The sequence below is a fragment of the Marmota monax genome, unplaced genomic scaffold, assembly GCF_021218885.2.
Source record: "Marmota monax isolate L192 unplaced genomic scaffold, Marmota_monax_Labrador192_F-V1.1 WCK01_AAM20220418_F8-fsc00017, whole genome shotgun sequence".
Lineage (NCBI taxonomy): Eukaryota > Metazoa > Chordata > Mammalia > Rodentia > Sciuridae > Marmota > Marmota monax.
The window spans coordinates 18533395-18555730 of NW_026695241.1; the positions used below are offsets into that span (position 1 = coordinate 18533395).

Consider the following 22336-nt stretch of genomic DNA (forward strand, 5'->3'; position numbering starts at 1 on the left):
TTGTTGTGATTTCTGCCCAGCCCACACAACAAGCTGGGGAGACTTTATTTGTTTCAGGGGGAAAGTGAGAACAGGAATGAGATGAAGTGTCAAGGTGAAAGGAAGGGCAATACTGATATGAGCAAAGGAAGGACAACATGAGGACCACACGTCACAGCCTGGGGAGGGCAGCTGGTCATCACAGGGCCCACGGGCCAGGCCCAGCTCTGGAGGCCCAGCTCTCCTTTTTATCAGGCAGGAACTAAAAGGGGACCACGGAGCACCAACATGGAGCGAGAGGGTCACCCCAGTGGACTTGCAGCTAGCACCACGCAGCCCTGCCTGGCCCGAGAGCCTGGTAGGAGGCTGGTCCCTGGCAGGAGTGTGCTCCCCCGCAGTCCTCTACAGGAGGCCTCCTGCCCTTCACCCATCAGCCTGTTGGGCCTGGCACTCCCCTGCTCTCCAAGGTCAGGGACACAGTGCAGGTGGTGGCCTGCCATGGCACACACGCACAGGGGCCCCTGGGCACTCACCAGCCAGCGTCAGACTGACTCCCAGAGCCAGACCGTGCTCTAGGAGGTGGGGGCAGAGAGGACAGAAAGGCTAGAAACAGACATGTCGACGTCTTGGCTCTTTCTGAAAATCAGTGCCCTGGCCCTTGGCTGCATCACCTCATCCTGGGGCCACAGGGCTGCTGCTCTCTGCACTTGGCCGTGCCCACGTGAGCACGGGCTGCTGGAGTGGCGGGCGAGGGGTATGAGAATGTGGTGAGGCCACAGAGGGAGAGGATTGGCAGTTGGTGGATGGGAAGGCTCTGAAGCCAGCTTCCTGGTGTTCCCGCCCTGGCACCTGGCACAAGGAGCCAGGCTTTGGGAGGCCCTGTAATCACCCCTACCCCAGGCCTCCTCCACCAAGCAGCTTTCTCTGACCTCACCATGACCCCTCCTTAGCCAGCAGTTTGCACCAGGGCAGAGGAGCTGGGGTCACATCAGCCAGGCCCCGTCCCTCACAGGCAGTGTAATGAGGTGACACCATGGAAGGTGACTAAGGCCCCAAAGTCCCTGCCTCTCTGTCTCCCCAGAAACCTCACAGTCAGGCCAGCCCCGGAGAGTACAGCCTGTGTAAACAGCCCGGGGGGAGGAGGGGTTGCTACATACGGGAAACAGTTAAAAACAAATTCAAAAGCACCACTGTGTCCTGTGGTGGTCTCCACAGGCCTGAGGTCTCAGCTCAGGAGGGGTGAGTGCCAGGGATTGCAGATGGGGGTCAGCAGAGAGCAAGCAGGGTAAGGGTTCCACTCTGCTTCCTCCTCCCAAGCTTCCCCAGGAGAGAGCCTGTGGGTCAGAGTGTCCTAGGAACTAGGAGCAGTTTCCTCTGTCTACCTGACTCTGGCTCCCAGCTCCCTCTTGCATCTCTTCGCCCTATACCCTGTCATTTCTGGGAAGTCGCCAGAAGCATCTGGGGCTTCTTCCCTGCTGATGAGCAGCCACAACCAGACCCAGAAAGGACCTTGTTTCAGCCTCACCTTTCCTGAGGTGAGCCATCTCTATCTTGGGGAAGGGAGGAACATGGGGACCACAATCCCCACTCCCTGAGAGCTGAGATTGGCCAGTGAGCCAGGGATCACCATGACCATCTCACTGGTCTGGCCAGGGATGTGGCCTGGGGGCAAAGTGGGCACCTCCCTAGGGCCCACTGACCCTAAGAAGAACCTGGTGAGGCTCCCAACTGGGAGTGACCGGCTGGCCTCCTCGGGTGCGTCGGGCCTGGCTCTGGGCCCTGAGCTGCAGGGTGGATGAGAGGCAGCCTCTGGGGCCTTCCCTGCAGGCTCTGCCCTCCTTCTCTCTCTCTCTCTCTGCTTCCAGGCACCAGCCCTTCTCCTGGCAGGCTGGGTGCCACCTACCCAGGTCTCCAGCCTGTCTGCAGGGACAGCAAAGATGAGCTCAGGGTGGCTCCCTGGTGGGAGTGTGTGTGGGGTGGGTGTCTCTGCTGCTGAGACTCGACTCTGGAGGAATCTCCTCTGAAAAACCCGGACCTTCCCACTCTAAAGCATCCCTTGGACTCCTAGCCAGCACAAGCTCTTGACTGCAGAGGAGGCAAACGTACTCTTTTGCATAAACTGGCATTTAAATTTCTTGACCTGATTTGCCAACCTTTAAAAATCAGATTTCTCATCCAGATTCAGGGTTCTGGTCTCTAAAACACAATCTGGCCCCACAGGGCCTGCACTGTGAGGAGAGCTGAGCAGCAGCAGCCCACAGTGTGCCACGGTCCCCATGCAGCCCTCCCGTTTGTCACTTGCTGGCCCTGTGGACATTTGAGTTTACAACCCCAGTTCTGCTGCTCCCCTGCCCAGGCCCACAGCTCCTCTGCAGCCTCACTGAAGGCTGCCCCAGGTCAACACAGCCTCTCAGTAAAACCTTAACGATCGCCACATCAAGTTGCCCTTCTATAACCTCATCCTCTCTCCAGCTTCCTGACAAGAAGCCCTCTGTGCTGGGGAACTCACCCCTCCCCAAGGCAGCCTGATCGTAAACTTCCTCCCACATCCCTTCCTCACTTACACCCCCAGGTCTCGGGCTCTGTCCCTTCTTAGTGGTCCAACTGCCCTTTGCCCTACACCTTCTTATTTGAACTTCCAGAACCTTCTCCCAGCTCTGCCAACATTTCCGCATGCTTTCTCTTCCCTGCCAGGGGTCTCATGGATGATGGGCAAAATGTGCACGACTCCAGGTACTTGGCTTCTTCTCTACTAGCGCCCCGAGGAATCACTAACTGTGGCAGGCCCCTTTGTCCCTCTAACCCACGAGCCTAAAGGGGCTGCTAACGGAGGGGATGTGGGCCTGGGGCACAGCTCTGCTGGTCTGGTCTTGATTTCCCCTGCAAGGGCTGAAGTTTTAGAAAGGGGACACAGCAGAGGCCACTCCCAGAAGAGCCAGGGGAAGGACCCAGGCCTGAAGTCCCACCCCATGCCCACCTCAGCCAGGACTGGAACCCAGGTCTGCTCAGTCCCACAGCCATGCTGACCGACCCCAGTGTCATTCTGGGCCCTCCACAAAGTCCACACCCTCTGCTGGGAGCCCCCAGGCTGCAGTAACAGGCGAGGCGGGGCTGCGCATGTGGACCCGCTGCTGGCCCGTGACCTCTCCTCTGCCCAGGGCCCTCTTCTGGTTCTCCTCCAGCCCAACCCCTGCTAGCTTTAGCTCAGGCCCACATGGTGTGCCTATGGGGCCACAAGGGCCAAGGGCTCTTCTGGGCCACCAGCTCCTGCTCTTAGGCAGATGCGGCCTGAGCCCAGCTCCTGATTTATGGGCTGCACAGACCTTTCTCAGGATGAGTCTACCCTGCTTCCCTTTCCCTGGGTCAAGTTTCTGCCAGGACAGTCCCAACTGCAGAACACCTCATCCTCTCAACCCACACAGGCTGGTGGGGCTGAGAAATTTCCCATCTACAGGATGCACCCAAATCCCAGAGAGCCACTGGGAGTAAAGTCACTGGGGAACCAGCAAGCCATCCTCCCCCAGCCCCGCGGCTCTCAGGCCCCTGAGCGCTGCCCTTCCAGCCACCAGCACATCCATTTGTCATTGTCTTTTTCCCCTAAATACCTTAAACGTCAGTCGTAGAGCCAAAGACTCCAAATAAAATACTAACTGTCTTCTTGACCCAAAGTTAGGGACTTGGCTCAGTGGCAGGGGCAGCAGAGTGGGGCGGAGCCACAAGGCACCCTTCCTGCAACCTGCAGCCTGCCCCCACAACCCCTTCCCTGGAGCAAGGCCAGTTCCAGCAGGTGGATCATAGTCTCCAGAAGCAGGGGCTGGGGTGCTGCTTGTGCCTCAGACTCGGATCTGGTACCCGTTGAGGTCTGGCATGGCTTTGGGCTCTGAAGGCTTCTTGTCACCCGAGGGCCTGCAGGGAGGCAGAGCAGAGCAGCGGGCAGTGAGTGGTAATCGGGAGCTGGAGGAGGAGGGAGCTGCCCTGCTGGCTTCTCTCCTCCATTCTCCTAGGGGCCCTGGAATGGGAGGACACAGGGGAGACATGTTTCTGGAACCCTGGCCAGCCAGAGCCTCCCGAATGGGATTCCTATCTCACAGGGCGCTTGTTCTCTGCTGGAGGTTAGCTAATCTGGTGGCAGCTGGTGGGTAATACCTTAGAGCATAAATCTCCGCAGGGGAATCTGTTCTTTACAAAAGCTTCCTAGGTCAAACTCAATGGTGATGGACATTTTGGTGCCAAAGATCTGCTTGGTATCCCTTAACTCATGCCAGAGGGGTGGCTCCTAAATGACAATTATATTTAAAGCAAGAGCCAGAATGATAGGAGAGGGAATCAGAGCAGGAGATTTGGTATTTTAAGGGCATTTTTTTTTTTTTTTGCCATCTAGGCACAGACAAAACCCACAGACTTTTGGGAGTCTTGGGGGCACAGTTGTGTTCAAAGCTACTTACCCTGGTTACACAGAGCTGCAGGAGACGGCAGGGGGACTCTTTGCCTGGCAGGAGCCCGGTGGCCACCCACCCTCACACCCCCCCATTCTGCTGCCTGCCGTAGACCTTTCTGTCTGGACCACATTGGTCCAGCACAGGGCGGCCAGGGGCCTTCGGAGGGGTGTTTTCTTTGGGGAAATGGCACCACACTGCTGTGGGAGATGCCAACACCTAAACACACCCATCCCAGGTCACTTCCCATGGGTGGGACACAAAAGACAGAAGGATGTGAAGGAGAGGGACCCAGAGGAGAAGAGGAAAGGGGAAGGCTGTGTTGGCCCTGTCCCCATGCAATGTCATCCCTCACCGTCTCTCGCTGCGGCTGTTCCTGCGGTGTGGGCTGGACTGGGCCCGCTGCGGGGAGGACACATCCTTCTTCCGGTCCTTGGTGGGAGAGGGTGGGCCGGTCCCTTTGCCAATCTAGGTAGGGAGGGAGAAACAAAAGCATCCTTCAGGGCTGCCCGAGAGCCAACCTGCCCCACGGAGAGAAGGGCACAAGTCCTGGAGGCTGCCCCAGGCAGGGCCCGGGAAGCCCCAGGCAACCCTCTACCCTGTCTTTGGCTCTTTCCAAATCTATTTCCCAGGCACCGAAGTGCAGCAGCTGCCCAGCTGCCCAGCCCCTGCATCCCGAAGGTGGCACGGGAGCAAGGGAAGCTGCTGGGCTGTCCCATCATTATAAAAAGTCTTCCAGAAGAGGCCTCTTGACTCACACCAGGCCCATGTGCCAAATGGAGAGGTGGCCTGTGTTTGAGCTTTGCCTGGGAGCCTATCAAAGCCAAGAGTGGCACTAGTTACCTTGAACAAGCCAAAGTCAGATTAGTAACTCTGTCTGATTAAGAAAAAAAATCAGGCATGGTGGCACATGCCTATAGTCCTAGCAACTCAAGTGGCTGAGGCTGGAGGATTACGGTTCTAGACCAGCCTCGACTACTTAGGGAGACGCTGTCTCAAAATAAAAAAGAAAAGGGGTTGGGAATACAGCTCAGTGGTAGAGTGCCCCTGGGTTCAGTCCCCAGTCCCACAATAAATAAATGAGATGAATCATTCCTTAGGCAACACGCTCAACTTGACTTGAGTTCTCGCTACTGCGGGGAGCTGGAGAGGGGAAAATACCAGAGAGGCCTTCGTGCTGAATGAGTGGGGAGTCACAGGACTAATGACCAAGTGACTGTTGGTTCCACCTCTAGGTCTAACCTGCAGCCTTGGAGACACAATAATATTCCCTGCAGCAAAAGCAAGGGTGCAGGGGGACCCAGAACAGGGTGCCCGCCTAGGCCAGAAGACAGCAGCCCCTCTCTAGTGTGCAGGGTCCCTGCAGCCCACCTCTGCCTTGGGGGAAGGCACTGTCAGTCCACAGGGTCTTGGTCTAGGGGCTGGCTGAGAGTCCCCTGCCTGGACTCTCACAGCTGCCTGTGACAAGCTCAGACCCTCCCTCAGCAGGCTGAGCTCCAGTCGGATCTGCCTCTCATGCCACCCGCCTGCCCGCGAGTCTCTGGGCTTCCCATCCTGCGAAGGCAGCTCCATGGCTGCTCACCCCAGGGCTGACACAAGGACGGGGCATGAGCCAGTGCCTAGGCTGGTAGGCGAGCTGGAGGCTCCAGGTCATCTGGAGGGGCACAGTCACGGTGTGGCTGGGGCTGAGCAACCAGAGTGGCTGAGCCCAGGAGGGGACCCTATCAGGCCCCAAGGGAAGTCCCTCTAGTCCAGCTGGACCCAGAAAGAGCCCCAAATTCTGACTGCAGAAAGGGGCCAACTCCTCAGTAGCTCAAGCCCAGCTCTTCTGGGTTAACAGACCCCCGAAGTCCCCAGACATCCCCTTGTAGGTGGCAAAGAGGGGGAAGAAATCACCACCTTATTGTCTTCCCTGGGGCTGAATTTCCTTTCTTCTACTCTCCTTCTAGTGTTTTGTGAAAGCTGGGTGCTGGGGCTCAAGTGTGGGGGCACACAGAGAGGGGAGGCTCTTGTGTCCCCCACACCACTCCCCTCATTTAGGTCAGGATTTCCCCCTAGCTGGTCTTTACTCCAGAGTCCCCGCCACCTGGAATCCATGCCTCTGGCCCTTGCTGTGTCAAAGACCCACCCCCATGCCAGCTCCATCCCTGCTTCCTCTTTCCTGAGCTGCCCTTGGCCTGCCCACCCAGGGGACAACGTGGGCAATAAGACAAAAAGGCTGAAATGACGCAGCTAGGACACACCATCCCCTCCCTCATCCTCCCACCACCTCTGCTGGAGTTGGGGCATGGAGCGGGGTGACAGCAGGGAGGGAAGCCGCCAGGGCAGAGCCTGACCTTGAGCCTCAGGTCGCGGGCGTGGCGCTCCAGCTCCTTGCGGAAGTCGTCGCGGCCCAGCTTCTCCACGTCCAGGACCGAGTGCTTCCACTCGATCTGCTCCACGCTGTGCGGGTCGTGGGACACGCACTGGCCCAGCTTCACCTTCTTGAGCGCGTGCCAGCAGCGGCCGTAGGCGGCCTCGTAGTCGAGCACGAGCTCGCTGAGCGTGCGGAAGGCCGGCGGCTTGTACATCAGGTCCTCCCGCCGGCTCATGCCCAGGGCCCCGTAGCGGCCCCCGAAGTTCACCCCCAGCACGATGTGGCGGAAGTAGTTCCCTGAGAAGTAGGTCTTGAAGCTGATGGGGAAGCGTTCCAGGGCGGGCATGCTGTTGGTGAGGTAACTGGCCAGTCACCCCCGCTAAGGAAAGGGCCAGCAGAGCGGGACCAGCATGCGGGGCAGGGCCGGGGCAGCCGCTACCCACCTGCATGTGGCTCAGGGACCCCTAGGCCACCAGCTTCTGAAGGCAGACACCCCAGCTTGTTCATCTCCAAACCCCTGTCCTCTAGCCTCAAGCTGGTGTACAGGGGGGCCTCCTGAACTGGCCTCCGTGGGAACACTGAGGCTGCCGTGATGTCAATCAGAGCTCCCAGAATAACAGCTAACAGGGGTCCCCTACTCCAAACTGCAGGGCTTTCCGGAGCTGTAGGGTGCCCCCCCCACTCCTGTCGATCACAGGCACTTCGCAGTCGCTGGTCCCCCCAGACACCTTCTCTCCATTTTCTCTTTCGCACAGACATCTCCTCACAGATGCACAACATTCTGGTGGCCTCTACTTTTCTCACCATCGCCCCCTCCCCCTACACAGACACTGTCCCTTGACCCTCAAATAGAATCAAGCTGTGGCCACAGCCGGTGGGAGGCACACGGAAGCCTCTCAGCACATTGGTCCCACTTGCTCACCCCCTCCAGGCACCTGGGCCTCTCACCTCAGCCCCTAGCCCAGCTCCTGCAGAGTCTCCTGCCCTGCCCGCCTGGCCTGCAGGCCTCAAGCAAGTCAACTCCCCGATTTTCCTCCATGGCACCCACCACCACCCATTTTCCACTTATTTCTTGGTTTGCTTGCTGTTTCTGTCTCCTCCACCAGAGAGGAAACTTCCCGAGGACAGGGACCTTGGCTGCCATGCTCTTTGCTCTTTCTCCAGGGCCTGTCCCCGAGTCCCGCCAATCACAGTTACTCAGTAACACTCTTCTTGAATACATGGGTAGAAAGGGATGAGTGAGCAAGTGGGGGGCAGATGCCCCCTACAGAGGCTGCACTCAGTGCCCTGGATGAACGACTGTGCCACAGGCACTACCACTACCCCCATTTGCAAGGGAGGACTCCAGGACTTGGAGATGTTAGGGAACTTGCTTGGGGGTCACGTAGTATGTAGCAGAGCCAGGATTAAGCCTGTGGCCTCAGACACTACACCGTGCTTCCTCTAGCACTACTCAGTCTACAAGCGCTGACTGAGCCCAACGCCTTGCCAGTGACCAGGGACACAGAGTATATGAGAAAGGCACAGCACTGCTCGGCAGAGTGCAGTGGGAAGGAGACCCAGGAGCTAACAGTGCAGAGCCCACTGCACTGAGGAGCTGCGGGGACACGGGGAGGGGCCCTTCACCAGACTAGGTACTGTTCCCATTTTCCTTGTGCCCACAAGCCACCAAATGACCTTGAAAGGCCTTGGGACCACATGATCTTGGCTGGCCCAACATCCAGGTTGCTCTGCAGGGATGGAGCCTCTGCTTTAGTGCATGGCTCCTGAAGGAGAGGGGACGAGGGGTCTTCAAGGAGGTGCTGGCAGTGGCCTGACGTTCCTGAGTGGTCTCATGATTAAAGTCACAAAGAGCCCTAGACAAGGTGATGCTGGCTGGGCTCCTGGAAATGGGTCCATCCTATCACAAATGACTGCCACAGTGGAGCTAGCTCTTAGGACCTCTGAGGGGATGGGGCAGGGGGCACCACAGCCTTTTTATGTAAACTTGAGGCAGGTATGTCCATGGGAGAGTGTCACCTCGGTTACAGCCCTGAGGGAGCATCCTTCTCACTTTTGACTTCTCCTGAGACCTAGTCCTGCAGATGCACTTCCTGTTCATTAGGTGTCCTTCCCTGACCCTTCCGGCTACCTCCAATCTGCACTCTCTGCAGCACTGAGCTGGTGGGCTATCTGCCCCAGGGATCATCAATAGGCAAAATGATTCAAGGCTGGCAGGGACCCAGCATGTGGTGGTGCACACCTATAATTCCAGTGGCTTGGAGGCTGAGACCCGAGGATCATCCAAGGATCAAGTTCATGGCCAGTCTCAGCAACTTAGCAAGGCCCTAAGCAACTTAGTGAGACCCTGTCTCAAAAAGTAAAAAGAGATGGAGGTGTGTCTTGGTGGTAGAGCCCCACTGGAGTCAATCCAAGCCAGGAAAGAAAAGCTGGTAGGGAATATGGGAGGGGTGGGAAGAGACGAAACACAATTGGCTCTGAAATGGTAAAGCTGAGAAATGGATACATGGGAATTCATTATATTATTCTATATTTGTACAAGTTTTAATATATTTTAATAAAATGACTCATTAAAAAAAAAGAAAGGTAGGAGCCAGGTGTGGCTCTGGAGGTTGAGGCAGGAGGATTGCAAGTTCAAACCAGCCTCAGCAGCAACATAGTGAGGCTCTAACCAACTGAGCAAGAACTTGTATTAAAACAAAAAATAAAAATAGGCTGGGGACATGACTCAATGGTTTAGCACCTCTGGGTTCAATCCCCCATAAAAGTACCAAAAAAAAAAAATCATGGGGCTGAGGTGCTGACCAATTAAGAAAAGAACTGACCACAAATACCTGCCTCACCTTCCCCTGCTCTGACTGGGGGCCCTGGGGGAGGGCAGCTCCTGGGAGCTTGTCTGCTTCTTCCAGTTGTTTTGTGGTACTGGGGATTGAACCCAGGGGTGCTCTACCATTGAGATATGCTCCCAACTCTTCCTGTTCTTGAGACAGGGTCTCACTAAGTTGCCTAGGCTGGCCTTAAACTTGCAATCCTCCTGCCTCAGCCTCCTGAATAATTGGATTACAGACATGCACCACCTTGCCTGGCAGTGGTACAACAGCCCATAGGAGACACTGTGCCCTATTCAGAATTCAGAGAAAGATCACTGGGTCCATGAACTCAAAAAAGACCTGCCCAGCAAACCTGAAGAGGAAGCAACTGAGGCACAGATGGCTGAGTCCCGAGGCTCCTCCACCTGGGGGAGGCTCCTCACCAAGGGTCAAGTTCCTGGCTGCACAGGGGAGCTGGGAGAGCCCTGGGCCTCTTTCCCTCTCCCCACTTCTGGAACAGGAAGCTGAGGCCAGGACAGGCGGGTCCCCTAGCAGGCCTCCCAGGGCAGGGGAAGGATACATTCCTAGGATCACGGCTTCCAGGCATTTGATTGGCAGAGCCTCTTTGGTCATTTCCTTGGCCAGGTCCATCAGCCTGTGGGAAAGGGAGACAGCGGAGGACAATGCCTCTGGCCCCTTCCAGTGGGGGATGTCCGAAGGAGGGGGCTGGGTTACCAGAAGGCTAGAAGGACAGACCCCCACCCCTCAAGCTGCCCTCAGCTCAGGCTCCTCCCCTTCTCCCGTGGCTGCAGCTGAGGGGGTGGAAAGAGGCCCCTCTCCCTCAGTTCCTTCCTTCCTTTCATTTTCTCTCCCACTTGTCCTTTAAAGACCTCTGGGGGAGGGGAGCAGCACGGAGGACAGGACCTTGACGGCCACTGTGCTGGGGCCTCTGCAATGACAGTGGTAGGAGGAGGTGGGACCTTGGCATTGACCTCTTCCCTGCCGGAGCGCAGTGGCCATTCCTGACTTAACCAAGGTGCCTTTGAAGAGCCGGCTAATGGATGCAACTGCTCCCCAAAGCCCAGAAGTGGGGTCTCAGGCAGGCGGCTGCCTGGTGGCCCCCCACCCCCACTCCCGCGGCCTGCTCCTGAACTTGGAACTCAGGTTTTAAGAGAGTCTGTCCTGGGGCCCGGGGATTCGGCCTGGCCACTGGCCTTCCACAAGAGTGCCTGGATTCCTCCACCTCAGGGGCTGGAGGCCCCCCCCCCCCAGAGAACAAAGCTAGGGGCCTAGGGAGGTGGATGTTCCCCCTGGGGCCTCAAGAGCCGGTCATTCAGTAAATAAAGCATTTAAACCTTTTTTTTTCTTTTTTTTTTCCATAAGAAAGCAAACATAAATTATGTGTGGAGCAAGATGCAAAATTTATCTGGGTTTTAAAAATTATAAACTCCTGGATTTAAAAATTTTAAGCCTATGGGCATCTCTGGGCCATGCCCCCAGCCTCAGCGGCCATCCTCCTCGCCATTCTGCCCTTGGGGCTTCCCTGGCAGAAGTTCTCTAGAGCCTGGAGCGAGTGGCTCAGCCAGGGGTCGAGGAGTGAGAGATGCCACCTTCCTTCTAGAGGGGTCCCTAATGCTCAGACACTGATATTGGACCTTCAGTTACATGGCCAGGAAAGAGTCTAGAAGGACACGATGGGTGGATGCCCAGGGGCCTGCGAGGCAGATGGGCAGAGAGCAGGGGCCGCTGCGGGAGAGAAGGAGAAGGGCTGTCTCTTGCTCTGCTAGAAAAAGTCCAGGTGGCCCATCGACCTGGGACCACCCTCTATCATCAAGGCAGGTGGGGGGTGCTGCCTGTCATGTTCCATGCTCAGCATGGACTGGTGGGGGTGGGCTCCCTTCCACTAAGATAGCCCTGGCTGTTCATCTCAGGTGAACGTTTACATCATGACACCCTCAGACCCAGGTACCCCAGGTACCAGCCCACGGCTGGCTTTCCTCCAAGAAGATCTAAACTTCCATCCAAAGGCAAACCACAGGGGCTCCTAGGGATTCAGCCCAGCCCGGGGGCACTGTGAGCCTGGGCAGGGGGCACTGTGAGCCTGGGCAGGGGGCTGGGTGTCCCATTCTTACCCTGTCAGAGGTCTGCTCTTCTTAATTTCAAAGAACTGTGTCCCTGTGTGATTGTACCTGTGGGAGCTGGTTAAGGACCGTCTGGGTTCATCTGAAAAGGTGTCCCTTTCCCCTGCCCATCTCCCAGGAGTATAGGCTGGGTAAGGACACAGCAAGGGGCCTCCTCAAAGCACCTTGGAGGATGCTCAGACCTGATTCTCCTGGAGGGGAGACAAGGGCACAGGGCGGGTGGGTGCCTCTCCTTCCCCCTCACAGCCCCTTCTCTTTCCTCCCCCCTCCTCATCCTCTCCAGCTTTCACTCATTCTTTCCTGGCCTCCCTGTCTCAGACGGGGACTTTGAGCAGACAGCTGATGGCCAGAAGCCATAGCTGGGAACGGCTTCCTGAAGCACTGAATTTTGCAGACAGAGGAGGCTGGAGGGTGGGGGTCCAGCTCAGCCTCCAGTTGCTAGGTGTTCCCAAGCCAGCCTCTCCCTCCGCACCACAATATTCCCACTGGAGAGCAGAGGGACGGGGCCTGACTTGCAGTCCTCAGTGGGCCTTTCTCTATTTGGGACCCATGTCTAGTTCCCCCACCTCGGCCTCCTCTGCAGTCAGGAGGGCTGAGGTAGAGGACCCAGGACACTGCTCTGGGGCAGGGGGAAGGAGTTAAGGGGCCCTCCAACAGGCCTCAGGCACCCACCTCCTCGCAGGCTGGGCAAAGGGCCTCTTGCCAGGAAAGACAAGTTGAAGAACCAGGAGAAAATTCCAGGATGTGCAAGTGACCTCCTGGAGCTTAAAGTCCCTTATCTTCCCCATTCCCCACACTTTTAAAACCCTTTTTCCAATACCCCCAGGGAACCTTCTTGCTGCTTCCTCTAGGGCTGGATGGATGACAGGGACCACCCACTTCCTGCAGCCCGTCCCAGGGGCCACTTCCCTCTCTCTCCCTGTCACACACAGGTAACAGGGAAGCTGGTGAGGGAGGGGCTGAAGCAAGTCATCAGACGAAGCCCCCCCAGCTCCAGGTAGCACAGAGATGCCTGGGTGAATCGCACCTCGAAGCTGGGGAACCAGGTGGCTCTGTGGACACCTCTCCAGCTTCCTCTGAGGCAAGCCCACTTGGCCTCTGGTTGAGTAACGAGACGGTGGTCATGGACCCAGACCAGAGAGGATACTGCAGCTCCCTGATGTAGCGCTGCACGGCTTCCAGGCGCTCGGGGACGGGAGTGGAGGGCTGGAAAGTAGGCACACTCGGTACGGGGATCTGGAGATACAGAAAGAGCTCTGGTCACAAGGACAGGCTCACCCTGAGCTTCCGGCCCTGCAGACACCAGCATTCTCCCCCGAGAAGCCAGACCCTGGGGAGAGGCAGCTTCCTTCCCTCTTGCCCAGCCTCCTTGCTTGGCAAACCTTCCTCCCCTCCTGCCTTGACAGCATTTCTATACAGAGCTTGCGTGGACTTTCCAATTTTATGCTTCTTTAATAATTTTAGCAAAACATAGGTTAATTCAGCAACTGTTCGTATTTTTACATATTCATTCACTTCAAGGCTTAGGGAGAATGTCAGTATTGGAGTTAAGCTCATTAGGTGTGCGGTTCACTCTATGCTATGGTGAGTGTGGTTTGTCCCCCAGAGGTGTGGGAGACTTGGTCTTCAGTGTGGTGATGTCAAGAGATGGGTCCTAGTGGCAGGTCATTATGTCACCAGAGGCCTGCCCTCAGAAGGAAAGAAGGCAGTTTTCTTCTTGTGGACGCTGAAGCAGATCTCAGGGTTGTCATAAAAGGAGCATGCCTGACCCCTCCCCCTTCCTCTGGCTTCCGCAATGTGACCATCCTTCTCTCACCTGCTCTCTAACCATGATGCCATGCACCGCCACTGGGCCCCCACCAGAGGCTGAACTAATGGCATTGGGGTCACCAATCTTGAACTTTCATCATCCAAAGCTGTGAGCTAAAAAGACTATTTTTCTTCCTAAGTATCTTGCCACAGGTATTTCATTAGAGTAACAAAAAACAGTGCTGGGTGTCCTAACGTAGTACGCCTGAAATCCCAGCAATGTGGGTGGCTGAGGCAGGACTCCAAGTTCAAGGTCAGCCTCAGCAACTTAGCAAGGCCCTCAGCAACTTAGTGAGACTCTGTCTCAAAAAATAAAAAGGGCTGGGGATGTGGCTTAATTGTAAAGCTCCCCTGGGTCCAATCCCTGGTATCAAAAAACAAACAAAAACCTATAACAGGCTTTCCCAGAGTCCCCTCCGCCCAGGGTGATGTCTCGGGAGAGATGAAGATATCTTAGCAGTGGACATCACCCACCCCAGTAGCACAGGCACATTTAGCAGGGTTTCCAAAGTGCCAGCCTGGATTGTTGGGGACACCTCTCAGTGGCAGCAGGGTGAGAGGACTTATTTTGGGACATGTCTTCTTGTAGCTCTACTCACCAGAACCTGGCTGCTCAGAAGGGTCTGACAAAGGCCCAGGGCCCTTGGGGTCTCCTTTCCCACCAGCTCCCTACCTCAGCAATACGGGAAGCCAGACGGTCCTCAGAAGGGACTCCCCAGCATCAGCCCGGCCAGGCGGGACGGGGATGAGATGCTGGGATGCTGGGAGTCAGGCAGCAGAAGCAGACCCTGGCCTTCCCTCAGCCAGGCAGCCTCCAGGAAGGAGGCCACATGCAGGTGTGGACCCCCCCCCACCCCGCCCTTCAGCCCCGGGAGCCTGAGTCCTGGCATTTGGCTGCCACAGTCAGAGAGGCCAGGGGACCAGGAGTGCATCCGTGAGGGTCCTCTGAGAACTCACAACAGATTCCCTGGGTAGAGCCAGACCTTCAGGGGCAAAGCCACCCCTCTGGGCTTCCCTTTGGCTACCAGCACAGGGGGCTGTGAGATGGCCTTAGGCTCCGCACAGGGCGGTCCCACCCTTGCCCCATCTCTTTCCCCAGGCCACCACCTGGTCCTCTAAGGTTACACCGGGCTCTCTCGCCCCAAGGGGCTGGGGCTGCAGTGGGGGGTCTGTGGGGGCATGTGTGAAGGGCGGAGAGGGGAGCCCTATGGGGGAAGGGCAGGACCCAACTCTTTCCTTCCTCTCCTTGGCAGGCTTCCCAGAGGAGGAGATATGGAGCCCACAGGGCACAGCCTTTTAAATGCTGTGGTTTTGGTGGCCGGGGAGGAAGGGACATTCTTCTTATCATTTCTGACAGGGAGGAAGGGACATTGTACTTATCACTGCACACTCACATATGGGGCCTGCTGATGGCAGGGGACACAGAACAGTGTCTACCAGATGCCTCCTCCCTTCACAGGGCAGAGATGCAGGAGAGGAAGGGCCCCTGGTCCAGAGAGTCTTGCGCAAACAGCCCCTCCCCCTGCCGGGTCCTCTCCCTCTTGCCTGGGCAGTCCTTGTCCCTGGCAACCACACACGCCCACGCAGCTGACAACCCAGTCTGGAGAAAGCTACTTCCCTTGGCACGTTACTCTCCTCCTCAAACTGGTGCCACCACTTACAGTCACTAGTAGGATAAAAGTCCAGGGGTGGGGGCTCCCCCTCTCCCTGCCTGACCACCCTGTGCCCCATGGCCTCCTCTGTGTCAAGAATATGGGGGCAGAGGGGGGAGGGAAGTGGTATTACAGGAATCACTGAGCCATTTCCCATCAACAGCACTGCACACCCATTCAGGCACCCAAACTCAGGTGGCACCCAACCACAGGTGGCACCCTCCTCGAGGCAGGGAGTTAAGGGGGCATCCGGTAAGGGCACCTCCCATGAGAAGCTCCAAACAGGGAGGGAGCTTCGGTCCAAGAACCATGCAGAACCAGGCTGAGGCTGAGGCCAGGAAGTGCCCACACGAGCATCGAGAACACGGGCACCTGCCATCTAGAGAGAGAGCCCAGGGACTAGCAGCTTTGCAAGAAGGAAGAGAGTCCAAGAGACTGGGCTTCCCAACAGGGCCTCAGAGTCCCCATCACCCAGGCCAAGGAGGAAGGAAGCGTCTGGCCAGCTCCCTGACTCACACTGCCCCAGTGCGCTCTACCTTCTTCCTCAGCGTCCATGACAAACACAGACCCGTTCACTTGCTGGTTAGAACTCTGCACATCCAGGTGAGCAGGCCACTTGGGGACTGGTCTCCTGGATTTGACCTTCAACCCCCACCTCCAAAACAGGAGGCAGCAAAACTTCCTCCCTGTTGAGGGGTGGGGTCAAGGGGCACAGGGCGGGCTGGTGATATCTGCTACCCAGATCTCCCTGGCAGCTCCTCCTCCATGATCCCAGGCAAGGGTGCCCCTGGCCCCAGGAGTCCCTGAAGGCCTGAGTCCCACAGGACAGTAGCACTGGTGCAGCCCCTCAGCCCAGCACAATGAGGCGGCCTCGGGAAGGAGGGGATCGCTGATGGCAGGAGATGACAGAGCACACTCCAGAACTCGACATGCCATTGAAGCCCAGCTCCGTGACTTCAGTGATGCTCCTCAACTTCTGTGTCTCAAAGCCTCGTTTTAAGACAGGAACCTTTATAGAACCCATCTGCAGTGCAAATGGGTTGCTGCATATGGACACCTGGCGATATAGCTCAGTTGGTAGAGTGCTTGCCTTGCATGCATAAGGCCCTGGTTCAATCCACACACACACACACACACACAAAAAAAAAAAAGAAGAAGAAGAAGAACAGGGCCTGGCATGTAGCAAAGCTCAATGTCTGTCCACCAGCACTCCTACCCAGGCATGCCCATGAGATGTCCAGATTCCCACTCTGCAGGTGCTTAATGGCCAGAGTCACGGTTAGACCCTCAGCAACTGGGTGTCATAAGCAGCCACCAGGCTTGTAAAGGTGGTGACAGCTTGAAATGGCAAGGGGAGATTGTCATCAAGGAGCATCAACCACTGCTGGCTTTGGGATCCTTCTAGATACTGTTGCTCTTGGCCCTACTGACACCATCCTGGCAGAAGCTCTTTCTCCAAAGCCCTGTGTGTGTGTCTGGGGTGCTGCATGCCAGCTCTGTGCATTTTGGAGCACCTGCTGGATGCTTCTCTAATGAGGCCTTCCGTTCTTTCCACCATTCATCCTGCCCAACATCCTCTGAAGTGGGCCTTGCCCATTGAGCCCATTTCACAACTGAGGAAACCGAGGGCAAGGGGGTTGCACACCTTCCTCCCATAAGTACATGCAGAAGAACAAGATTTGAACATGGGGGCTCACTCCAGAGGCGCTCCTTTAATCACACTACCTGGCAGGGGCCCAGACACAGCTGCCTACCTGGGCTGGGCAGGTAACAGACACTGGAGGGCATGCTAGCAGGGGGAGGGGGCTGTGGCAAGCTGGGGGAGGGAACCCCTCCCCAGCCCCTGCTGCCATGTGAGACTGAAGCCTCATTTGTCTCGTTTTCTGAAGGGATGCCAAACCTGTGTTTTGTTCTGTGAGAATCTCCCCATTTTAGCTTTTGGCTCAGGTGGGCTTTCAAAACATAGTGTAGTTGTGACAACACTTCCTGGACCCACCACAGTGACTTCGTAGAAATGCCCCATGCCAGCTCCAACATCACGGCTGCTAGGGAAGGTGTGCCCTGGGGACAATGCTCTCTGAGGCTCAGGGTATGACACCCACCACAGCTGCCCTTCTCCAAGGCCTCCCTTGGACTCGGGGCCAAGGTAGTGGAGGAACTTCCTGCAGACACAGGTGACTTCTCTGAGACACCTTTCCCACCACTCAAGGAGGAGAACTTTCAAATTTTTCCAAATCTTTAATAAAATTCCTCCCACCCCATCACAGTCCTGTCCACCTCAACTCCTTCCTCCCGGGTAGCTTCTTTCCCTTACCCATCCCTTTCCTGTACATCAGAATTGAAGATGACAAAACGCTATCACTGAGCAGTTCCTAGTGAGCTCACCGGTGTTTTTTTAGTCCCTAGAAGTGGTGACAGCCCTACAGGAAGCCATTCACACTCTCCTGCATCCCTATTTAGACATAGGACAATGGTGGGAGAGCTGCCTGCTCAGCACCATCCTGCTCATGTGGGACAAGTGTGCCACTCTGGTTTCATTGGCACTGATGCTCTGAGTAACATCTACTCCCCTCCTCCTGAAGAAAGGGAGAACAGGTAAGAGCACCCACAACCAGTATTGGTTTGGTATTTTCCAGTTTGTCAAATGCTTGAACACCTGGTGACTCATTCACTCTTCCCCACAATCAACCCCGTTTTACAGATGAGAAAACTGTGGCTTAAATAGGTTAAAGGGACCTTCTTGAGGTCATATAGACAGGCAGGTGATCCAAACCAATGTACATACCCTTTGACTCTGTGTGTGTATGTGTATGTGTGTGTGTGTGTGTGTGTGTGTGTGTGTTTGTGGTACTGGGGATCAAACCCAGGGCCTCACTTATGGTAGGAAAGTGCTCAAATTTATCCCAAAGGAAAAAAAAATCATAGATGGATCCCATATTTGTTTTAGAATGTTCAACACAGTGTTCATTTTAAGAATAAAATCCTGGAAACAATGTCCAACCACACATTAACTAAATAAATTATAAGTCAGTACAGAGGATCATGATGCAGCCATTCAAAATCAACCTAGTTTTTCTCTCCTGGAAACATTAGACAATAGCTCAGCCCTCAATCTCTGACTTGTTTTCCCAGGCATGTATTTATTTATTATTATTATTTTTTTTTTGTGGTGCTAAGAATTGGACCTAGTGCCTCATGCATGCAAGGCAAGCCCTCAATCACTGAGCTACCACCCCAACCCCTTCCCAGGCATTTTTAAATGGCTCTACCAATAACTTGGTAAAAACAGGCCACTTTTCCCCATGCATAAGCCTCTCTAATTCCATTCTCCCTAGCCCCCACCCTTCTCACCTGAGCAGGTAGGATTAGGCATTGTGCTCTGACCTCTGCCCAAAGGGTTCTGTACTGGAGACACTGCTTCCTTTGACTTACTGGTAACGTTTAAAAAATATATCAGACATGAATTTCCTATAGCACTGTACAGGGCAGAAACTCTCAAATACCCTTTCATTCAGCAGACACACATCAGTGCCTGTTCTGTGCCAGGCACACAGGAGACCTTGGGAGGACAAAGATGAATAAGATACAGCCTCTGCCTTCCTTGGCAAAACAAGTGAAGTATTGCTGTTATAGAGGAGTTCCAGCCAACACAAAAATTACTTAATTTTACTCTTCTCCATATTTTTTCCTCCTTTATTCTTAATTTCCCTGAACCTAGTGTTCAACAGAGCAGAGACACTGGATTCCAAACCCCTGGCGCTCAGTCCCCACTCTGACACTGGCTTGACTTGACTTGCTACTTGTGCTTTGATCTTCCTTATCTGTAAAATGGGGACCCAAAGTGCACTTACTTTGCAAGGCTGTTGGAGAATTCAGTGAGGTAACACCTGAAAATAGTTCCTCAGCATATGAAGTCCTGTATTTCCTTAGTCCTTTATTATCTGTCTGCTCCAAGTTCTCTGGCTTAGCAAGTATCATTAGCCAAACAGATGTCAAGCCATATTAGTTTGCTTGTTAGTTATCTAAATCCTGCCCCAAAAGTGATGAAGGAAAACCTCCCTCATAGAATGATCCCAAAAGCAGTGGAGAGAAAGTTCTGGACAAGTATGACCTGTCTAGTTTTTAACTCTTACCACACCTGTGGTTGCTGCCCTAGCCATCAGAGGAAGAGTGTGGCTTTGCTCTGCCCCAGGTCACTGCCCTAGCTCATCCTGTGCCCATCCCTTCCACCCGCATCCATGCCCCATGCCTCACCTTGGGCAGGTCCGTTGCTCCACGGATCCGCTGCGCCACTTTCTCTCCATCAGGGTGGATCTTGGCTACATGCTTCCACATCCTTTCCCAGGTGGCTTCGTCCACAGGCAGCCCACCCCGGTTGACGAAGAAAGGGACGCCTCCATCTCGCAGGTCCTCTTCCCCTTCCTCTTCTGGCTCATCATCTCTCTGGGCAGAGGCCCCTTCGCTGGTCTCCAAACGCCTGACCCCAGTAGGGGCGGTGACAGTGGCAGCAGCAGTTGGGGCAGCACAGCTGCTGCCACCCCCAATCACCTTCTTCCCTCCTGGCATTCCTAAATCCTCGGCGCCGGTGGGAGGAGGTATCAGGAGGCGGGAAAAATAGGTGGTTCACAAGAGGCCTCCCACACACTAGCTGCAGAAATAACACATGGCCAAACAGAGGGTAGGGCGCCTTTAAGAAACCAGGGCGTGGCTCTTGTACAATGAAATACTACTTGGTAAGAAAAAAAAATCAGTGCATCAACCTGAAGTGGGGGCCCAGGGGTGGGTTGTCCTGGGTCAGCCTTAAGGGCCTTGTTTTGTTTGAAAACCGGGATAAAGAGACTACACCCCAATCCCGCAGCCTTCACAAAGCACCCTCATTGGGCAGCGAGAACAATGACGGGCAGCCGGGGGGTGGGGGAGTCGGAGGGAAACTGAGGCCAGACAACTCGGATCTGCGGCCGCGGAAAGGGAGGGTCAAAGGCACAGTGCCCACGCCGCCCGGGCGTCCGGGTTCCAGTTTCGAAGTGAACAAAAATCCCTCTACAAAGCCTCGCTCGCTCACACCTGTGCGCGCCCCTGGGGGTGGAGGGACCGCGGCCACGGGGAGCCCGGTGAGCTCCGAGTGGGGACCCCCGGGCGGGAGGGCGACGCGGGGGAGCGATTTCTCGGACGCGACAAATCCGGGAGCCGAGACTCGCAGCTGGCGGGGCGCGGGGAGGGGGCGCGCGGCGACGCGCACATTCCACGCCCGCGGCCAACTCCCCGCACAAAGTGGGCTTTGTCTGCGCCCCCGCCTCCTCGCCTGCGGGAGCCGAGCCCGCAGAGGGGGCAAGGCGCGCGCGGGTGGGTGTCCAAGACCCGGAGCGCGAGGCCCCGCCGGTCCCAGCCAGTCCCCAGCCGGGCGCGTCTCAGCGGGCGGACGGCGCCAGCCAAGCCATCGCGGGGCGCGGTTCCCGCGCCAGGGCCCGGAGCTCAGAGGGACCGGCTCGGGCGGCGCACAGGGGCCAGTCCGCGGTCACCGAGCGGCGGGCTCCGGCCGCGGGGTCGCTGCCCCAGGCCGGCTGCAGCATGGGCGGTGGCGCGGCCGGGGCGGGCGGAGGATGCTCCGTGGCTGTCGGCTCGGGCTCCCGCTGCCCGGCTGCGGGATGGAAGGAGGACCGCGGGGCGGGGAGGGCAAGCCTCGGGCTCGCGCAGCCACGGCCGGCGGATGTAGCTGGAGGCGAGTGACAAAGCCCGGGCGGGCGCGGACGGCGCTGGCCCCCGGGGAGCAGCCTGCGGACCCCGAGCCCACGGGCAGATGGCGGCTCGGCAAGGCTGGGGTCGCCGCTGCCAACCCCGCCGCGCCAAGGCCCGGCTGCGGCCCGGCTGCTGCCCGCCGGGTCCCCTGCCCTCCCGCCGCCCACCCGGCTCGACTCCGGCCGCGCCGCGCATGCGCTCCGTCCCCCCCTTAAAGGGCCAGCGCATTCCCGCCGGGTCCTCCCCTCCCGCAGACGTCCCTCTGCTCCTAGTTCTCTCAACCGCGCGGTGGGCGTTCGCTCCCTTCTCACCTTTCTTTTAGGGCGCAGCAAAGACCGTGCGGTGTTGCGGAGGAAGTTTACAATGGACCGAACAGAGCGCAAACTCTAGGAAGATTCCTGGCGCCAAAGGAATTCCTGCGGTCGGGAATTTCCTAAAGTGGGTACCACGTCGGGGACCTCAGCGTGGGGCAGCGAGAGCACTGGTCTGGGAAGCCCGGGGTCAGCGCTTGTTTTGCTCAGGGACATTCAATAGATCACTTCCTCTCTGGGCCTCAGCTTCCACATATTGGCAGAGGTGATCACCAATTCAAGAGTCCCTCCTGGCGCGTCTGCTCCTTAAAGGGGGACATCTAGTAGAGGAAATGAAAGGGTGAAAAGTCATCCTGTTTCACCTGGTTCCTGCCCCGGGGGGAGTGGGACGCCCAGGGATGTGACTAGTCAGTCTCACTGGACTGAACTTTGGATGCCCATGTCCCGCGGTCATGGCAGGATGGATGCTTCTCCCTAGGGTTGTGGGACCACCACATAGAAGTGGGAGTCCTGGCTGGGGAGAGCCAGTCGGTTCAGAAAACGGTGAAAATACAGCTGATTGTTGTGCTTGGCTCTTGGACTTTGGAGGCACAATGCACCCTCCTCCTCCCCCATCCCACCGAGAAGTAACTCTCTGAGCTCAAGCTAAGAACTTTGCTAAAGTCCACAGCCTCTCCCCCTACTGGTATTTAGTAAGAATAACAGCCTTCTGGGGGAAATGCAGATTCCTGAATGCTATAGACTGGATGTTGAATGTCTTCTCAAGGTTCACGGGTTAAGGTTTTGGTCCACAAGGTGTTATTCTGAGAGGGAGGAATCTTTGGGAGGTGGGGCCTTGTGTAAGGGATTTTGAGACTTTTTTTTTTTCTCTTTCTCTTTCTGCTTCCTGACTGGTGATCATAAAGATTCTACTGTGCCATGCCCTTATAATATGCCACCCTAGCCAGAGGCCCAAAATTATGCACTACCCATTTTGGATTGGAACCTTCAAAATGGTGAGCCAAAATAAACCTTTTCTTTTTATGTTACTTGCCTCAGCCATTTTGTTATAGTAACTGGAAACTGACTAATACATTAAGCTCCATCAGGCTGAGTTGTATTCCTTA

At 56.3% G+C, this 22336-nt stretch overlaps 1 protein-coding gene across 2 annotated transcripts; it reads right to left on the reverse strand.

The window, feature by feature from the left end:
* Vash1 (vasohibin 1) lies at positions 1-21565 on the reverse strand. 2 transcript variants are annotated; one of them, XM_046440781.2, is made up of 8 exons: positions 21231-21565; positions 19438-19831; positions 12870-12958; positions 11714-11770; positions 10162-10236; positions 6752-7133; positions 4771-4883; positions 1-3885 (listed from the first exon to the last, which is right to left on the reverse strand). In XM_046440781.2, exons 2-8 carry the CDS (start codon positions 19747-19749, stop codon positions 3813-3815), a joined length of 1101 nt encoding a protein of 366 aa, XP_046296737.1. In that variant the 5' UTR covers positions 19750-19831; positions 21231-21565; the 3' UTR covers positions 1-3812. The 2 variants fall into 2 exon arrangements, with proteins under 2 accessions (XP_046296737.1, XP_046296735.1); XM_046440779.2 differs by lacking the exon at positions 21231-21565 and having other exon boundaries at positions 19438-20413.
* Between the last annotated feature and the right edge of the window lie 771 nt (positions 21566-22336).

Coding starts and splice junctions, on each gene's coding strand:
- Vash1 (XM_046440781.2), bottom strand. CDS start 19,749: ATGCCAGGAGGGAAGAAGGTGATTGGGGGTGGCAGCAGCTGTGCTGCC. Junction 12,959..19,437: donor GAGCAACGGACCTGCCCAAG/GTGAGGCATGGG, acceptor CTGTATCTCCAG/ATCCCCGTACCGAGTGTGCC. Junction 7,134..10,161: donor GAAGCCGTGATCCTAGGAAT/GTATCCTTCCCC, acceptor GTGACTGGCCAG/TTACCTCACCAACAGCATGC.